General features: G+C 41.8%; 1 protein-coding gene across 1 annotated transcript; it reads left to right on the forward strand.

Moving 5' to 3' along the window:
• Positions 1-2587: 2587 nt before the first annotated feature.
• Positions 2588-6077, forward strand: LOC128446135 (cysteinyl leukotriene receptor 1-like). Its single transcript, XM_053429088.1, has 3 exons — positions 2588-2712; positions 3361-3520; positions 4953-6077. Exon 3 carries the CDS (start codon positions 4974-4976, stop codon positions 6030-6032), a length of 1059 nt encoding a protein of 352 aa, XP_053285063.1. The 5' UTR covers positions 2588-2712; positions 3361-3520; positions 4953-4973; the 3' UTR covers positions 6033-6077.
• The last annotated feature ends 231 nt before the right edge of the window (positions 6078-6308 follow it).

Consider the following 6308-nt stretch of genomic DNA (forward strand, 5'->3'; position numbering starts at 1 on the left):
AGAGGACTCTCCCTACCCACTGTCCAAGTGTCCCTGAGCAAGGCACCTTACTCCCCCAACACCTGCTCCCCGGGCGCTGTGCATGGATGCCCACTTCTCTTTGTGTCCTCCTGTGTTCACCAGATGGGTCAAAGGCAGAGAACAAATTTCCTCCCATTTTGCATGTCATGTGTGTGCATGTGTGTGTGGGACCGATAAATGTATCTTCTTCTTCTTCGTCTTCTTCTGTGTCTAATGTATACATGTGTGTTTAGTGTTTTGCAAATACTATGTGTATTGTTTTGCAAAATGTGTGAAGCTGACATTGTGCTTATACTGGGGCAAATCTGGGAGGAAGTTTTGCTCCTTGAGTGTAAGGTTTTGATAATTGTGTAATACTTTTGATTTTAGTGTTTATGCAATAAAAAAAAAACTATATTTCTGTGGAAAAAGAGACTAAAACAACTCTCATATGAATTCTAATCAGTCCAATATTTACTGTTCACTACTTACTGGGCAACTCCCATTTTTCTCATCAACTGTTAATGGTAGGGGCAAATAGATCCGTAGACCTGGGAAACTTGCACTGGGCAAACACCTGGAACTGCCTTTAAAATCACAATGATTAGCAGATCCCTTTCACACTTGCATCAGTGCCAAGAAAGGATCCTTAATGTAATTTACATTGGTCGCTAAATACGATGGACCAACACTAAATTATACACGTGTTGGGCTCATTAAGATGGTACTTATAAATATTGTAGAGTACCATGCATCTCTACTGTAGAATACCTAACCAGAATGTTGTGCAATAGTGCTTAAAAAGTGTTACCATAGAATGGTGTGCCTTTATGCACTCAATAAATTTGGTTATCAAAATAAAATATAAAACATTAATATTTAAAAATATTAATATTAAATCATAACTTTAATTGGTTAAAGTTCTCGCGGGGCACCACCCTTCATAGAAGGGAAAAGATAGCCAATTTATTGATTAAGATCAGTCTCATTTAGATCTAGTTCAATTAGAAATCTCAAGATTTTACCATTAAAGATCATATAATGAACAGGGAAGGTTATGGAGTTCTTAACAGTGTTACGGTTGGCAAAATTCACTTATGCCATATTAATGAAATAACAATTGTGAAAGAAGAACATTTATTATGAACATAATAAAGTATAAAAACACAAATTACTAAACAATCAAACTAACTAATGACTAACTGACTAAATATGAGTGTGTGTGTGAATGTAAATTAGGGGCCTCCCAAAATGGCTGACCAAATTTCACACCTTTCTAGAATGCTTTCAAAATGGTAGTTTATCCCCTAAGATAAGAGCCCCCCCCCCCCTTCTTCTGAGGTTGCTTTACGGGGGTAGGTTTAACAAGGTGGAGATTATGCGTGTGTCTGTGTAGATGTTAATCAGATAATGCAAGAGTCAGAGAGACCTACAAAGGAGGCCTGTGAAGGGCCTAACTAACAATTACTTTCAAATAACTTGTTGCCACAATATCACACCACATATCAAACTTATAAACACACACCGATCAAATAAACAGTCTTGCTTAGCGTAGTATAATTATTAAGCCCAGATTATGTTACCAGTCCGAGGGAAAGGGGAAAAGAAGTCCAGTTGCAGTTCTGTGACGTTTCCTGGGTTTGTCGGAAGGGTTCTGCCTTAGCGGTTCTGTTGAGCTGTGAAGCTCCGTTGCTTGTTGAAGTTTTCCTGCAGAACATCGCGTCGCTACGAGGAGTTTGTAGAACTTGAAGGGCGAGGAGATTTCCTCGAGAAGATGAGCTGGGATCTGCACCTTTGACCTCCGGTAGTTGGTGGGAAGAGAAGATTAGGCTGGGGCAGCCAGGCCCTCTCCTCAGCAATGCAGGAGAAATGGCTGGAAAGCCCTGCTGTCCTCGGTGGGTGGATGGAAAAGAGAAGGAAGCTGGATCAGCCAGGCCCCCCCCTTGGCGATGTAGGAGAGAGAGGCTGTAGAAGCCTTCCGTCCTAGGAGGGATGATAGAAGAGAGGAAGATTTTGGGGAGACCTCTCCTTATATTGGCCCCGGTGACCTCACAGGTCTTGGACCAGAGTGACCAATAGGAGTTGACCCTGGTGGTTCTTGACACCTTTGTGTGACATTGCCCAGACCCCCGGACATGCAGCATCCTGTTACATCCTCTGGGAGACTGAGTTCCTTGACTTTCTAAGATCAATGGAACCTGTGGCATCTTTGGGGATTGAGTCCACTCCAGCACATGCGGCCTGTTTGTTTCAAGTTTGACTGAAAGGAGGCCTGTGGTTTGCACAAAAACCATGTCCAAACAAGAATAACAGCATCGAAAATTTTTGGGTGGAGTCCACCTCATGGGAAAAATTGAACCGAAGGGGGAGGGGGGCCCTTGAAAAGCCCAAATGAGTCAAATATATAATTAATAGTATTAATTTAGTTCAGTTCTTAATTAAAATGGCTGAATAAATCTATTGATTGACTGAAATTTCGATCCAAATATAGTGGAGGCTTCCTGAAGTCACCTGTCTCACCCCTGCAAACAAATGGTTTAGTCCTTGCTGCTTGTTTCTTCTGTTATCATAATCAAAGTGCCTGGCTGACTACACAAGAAGTGGTGTTCAATCAGGACAGCAACGTAAAGTGAGGGAGTGAAAAAAGAAAAGTAATAAAGGAAAGAAAGAGAAAGCAAACAGAGGACAGACACTGCTGACATCCACAGAAAGGTGAGTCAAGCAAGTTTATTACATCACACTGGCTGTCTGTGTTTCAGATTCGTCGGATGTGTGTGTCGGTAGTGTGTGTGTGTGTTTGTGTGTGTGTGTGTATGTGCGTGTGTCTGTGTGTTTGTGTGCGTGAGTGTGCGTGTGAGTGCGAGAAAGAGCCTGATGTCCTTCATCTGACATTTTATACATTAACTTTTTATAAAACATTTGTGAGGTTTCATTTTTTTCAATTCTTAAGATGGATATATTGACAAAGCACTCTCACTTGTTTATGATGACTGATGTGATTTTTTAATGTTTCATTTACCTTTACAGAGATCTATTTGGGGATGTTGCCATTATCTTTCTTTTGGTTTTAGTTAGGTGTATTTTACAAGTTGTGTTGCACCCTTGTATCACCAGTTCATCAAACATAATCCGATTTTAAGTTTAAGAAAATATGAACACCAGGGATGAAACTACAACAGAATATCACAGTTTGAGAAAATCAAGCCAGTAGGTCTGTTCGTGTAGTTATGGCAAAAGAATCAGCAGGAAAGTAACAAGAGCAGAACTTAAAAGTTTTCCCCATAGTTGTGTGCTTTGTTGTCAGTGATGTCTGATGATGTTGTTGTGCTGAAGAGAAAGTGTGTTCCTACTCCGAATAAGCATCCAAACAACAGCTGAGGGTTGTGAAGAGGCAGCCACCTGCTGCAGTGTCCTCCCACCACTACTACAGCATCTGGCAGAGAAGTCAGAGAGGCGGAGGAGACTCGATCTGAGGCAGCAGAGACGATCCACTGACCTGACAGCAGACAGGACCTCAGCGGTAAGAAACACTTTTGTTTCTTTTGTTCAGGGGAAGACAGAGAAGTTAAATTAAAGCATGTAACTGTAATGTTTTGAGTAGCCATTCACTGTTTGAGCAGTGTAAAGCTTTCATTGCTATATAAGTGGTCAGCAACCTTTTCAAGCCCAGGATCAATTTTTAATTCCAACTGTAACCCGAGATCTACCACCCTGATATCTTCCAAAAAAAAACACTCCTATTTATTAGTTTTTGCAATTTCTGTTAAAGGCTGAATGTACGAGCATAAATATACACATAGAAAGGCGGTTGTACTATCTATTCAATGCACAATATTCAGATTAATATCAATTCATATTTGCAGCATCTGTTCAGTGCATACTATTTAGCTTCAGTTCTGCAATGTGTTCTGCAGAGGAGCTGCTACTGCAGCACAATGTTTTAACAAGGCTTTGCCTTGAATATGAACATAAATATGACTAGTACAAGTACTATACAATATGAAGGAGTGTGTCTTCAGCTCCAGCAAATGTTTCACAGTAAAAAACACTTTTTAAACAAAAGAATGGATTCTGTCAACAGAAACGCTGGAGTTCTTTTATTTTGAAACGCATACAGAAAGTGGTTTTAATATTTTAAAATGCAAGTTTGTGACATCATTTCAACAGGTAAACGTTAAAACTCAGGTAAAAGATAATATTCTGTCTTTATTGCCCAGTGAAAACAACACCGTCTATGACACAAACGTATTTACAACACTTTCAAAGTGAAAGCATTCCAACGTATCACTTTATGAATCCACTCATTTGGTCTGACGGGGCTTTGAAGTGTCCTGGTATTTAGTTTAGTACATAAACCGACTTGTTTTGAATACAACTCTGCTTTGTGAACAACAGTCAACGGACACACAGCTAATCAGCGACGCAACCCCAGCCAGTGAGCTCAGAGAGTTCGGGGATCAACCGGTAGATCAGGATCAACGGGTTGGCGACGACGGATCTTATTTGATGGTGCGTGTTAATTTTGTCAGATAAGAAAATGATTGAAAGAATGAATTGCATTACACAATACTTCATTAGAAAGGGCATCACAGTTACACAGAAAGGTTCACAATAAGGTGCAGGAGATTCCAATTTAGCTGGATCTATTTGTTATCATGACGGCAATAAAAATGTTATAAAATTTACCTTTGCGTTTTCAATTGAGGCTACACACATGTGATGTTCTTATTTGGATGATTGAATAAAGAATTGGATCAGTCCCAGTCACTGTCAGTTGCAACTCCAGCTGAATTCATCTTGTTAAACGCATTGAAAAAAACATTAGAAAAGCTGAATCTTTATCATGGAACCAGATAAGATCTATAGTTTTTTCCACATCAGTTTCCTGCCACATATCAACACTCTGTAAGTTTCTTTGTTTTTCAGCATCATTTATTTTATTTCTGTCACAGCAGGAGGAGGTGTAGCCACAAATGGAGCAGCAAAATCTGATCAACAGCACGGAGAGCAACTGCTCATCCATAGATGACTTCCGCAACCAGGTTTATTCCATATCCTACAGCATCATCACTTTGCTGAGCCTCACTGGGAACGGCTTAGCCCTGGTGGTGCTGATCAAGACGAACCGCCAGAATTCCCCCTTCCACGTCTACATGATCAACCTGGTTGTGGCTGATCTGCTGTGTGTGATGACGCTGCCACTGCGAATTATCTACTATGTCAGAGGGGGCATCTGGAGCATGGGGAATTTCCTCTGTACCTTCAGCTCCTATGCTCTCTATGTAAACCTCTACTGCAGCATCTACTTCATGGTCGCCATGTCGATCACGCGTTTCCTGGCCATTGTCTATCCTGTGAAGAACCTGCAGCTGATGACAGTGAACCGTGCTCGCCTGGTGTGTGCTGGCATCTGGGTGTTTATCTGTCTTTTATCGTCTCCCTTCCTCATGAGGGGTCAATATATAGACACTACCACAAATACAACCAAGTGCTTCGATGCTCCGAACGGTGAAGTCGGTGATAAACTCCAAGTGCTGAGCTATTTGTCTCTGGTGATAGGCTTTGTCCTGCCATCACTGGTGATCCTGCTCTGCTATGCCGGCATTATCCACACCCTAGTGTCTCGCTCCCGACTGTCTCGCACCCTTTCTGCTCAACAACAGCAGCGGGCCATGGGCACAAAAGCCATTCGAATGATTGTCATCGTCTTGTTGACATTCACGATCAGCTACATGCCTTACCACGTGCTGCGCACCGTCTTCCTGTCCCGGGTTCACGACAGCTGCCAGGAGAGGATCAAAATGCAGAAGTCTGTCGTGGTGACACTCTGCCTGGCCGCTGCCAACACGTGCTTCGACCCACTGCTGTATTATTTCTCTGGAGAGGGTTGTCGCAGCCGCTTTTTCTCCTGTGCTACTCGGTCGCGGCCCCAGAATCTGAGAGAAACCACCCGAAGGTCAGTTAACTCCCAACAGACAGGAAGTCGTCAGGCATCAATGTCAGGATATGTTACAGGAAAGAGTTCAGGATGACCTGTTGCCTCATTAGTTGCCAGGGAAAGAGTCAAGAGGAACCGATGTAAGATAACGTACGACAGAAATAGATTTAATAGATTTTATGGTGTGTCCAAACTTTTGACTGGTACTGTATGTGTTGAGTAATTTTTGACCATCCTCACACATTAATGCATTTACCACAATATATTATGTTTATTATATATCACATAATATCTTGACAGGAAAATAGTGCCTGTCCAATTTCACAGATACGCCCTTCTCTCTCTAAGCAGGTCATAGATAAAGGGCCAA

Source organism: Pleuronectes platessa, chromosome 8 (assembly GCF_947347685.1).
Source record: "Pleuronectes platessa chromosome 8, fPlePla1.1, whole genome shotgun sequence".
Taxonomy (NCBI): Eukaryota; Metazoa; Chordata; class Actinopteri; order Pleuronectiformes; family Pleuronectidae; genus Pleuronectes; species Pleuronectes platessa.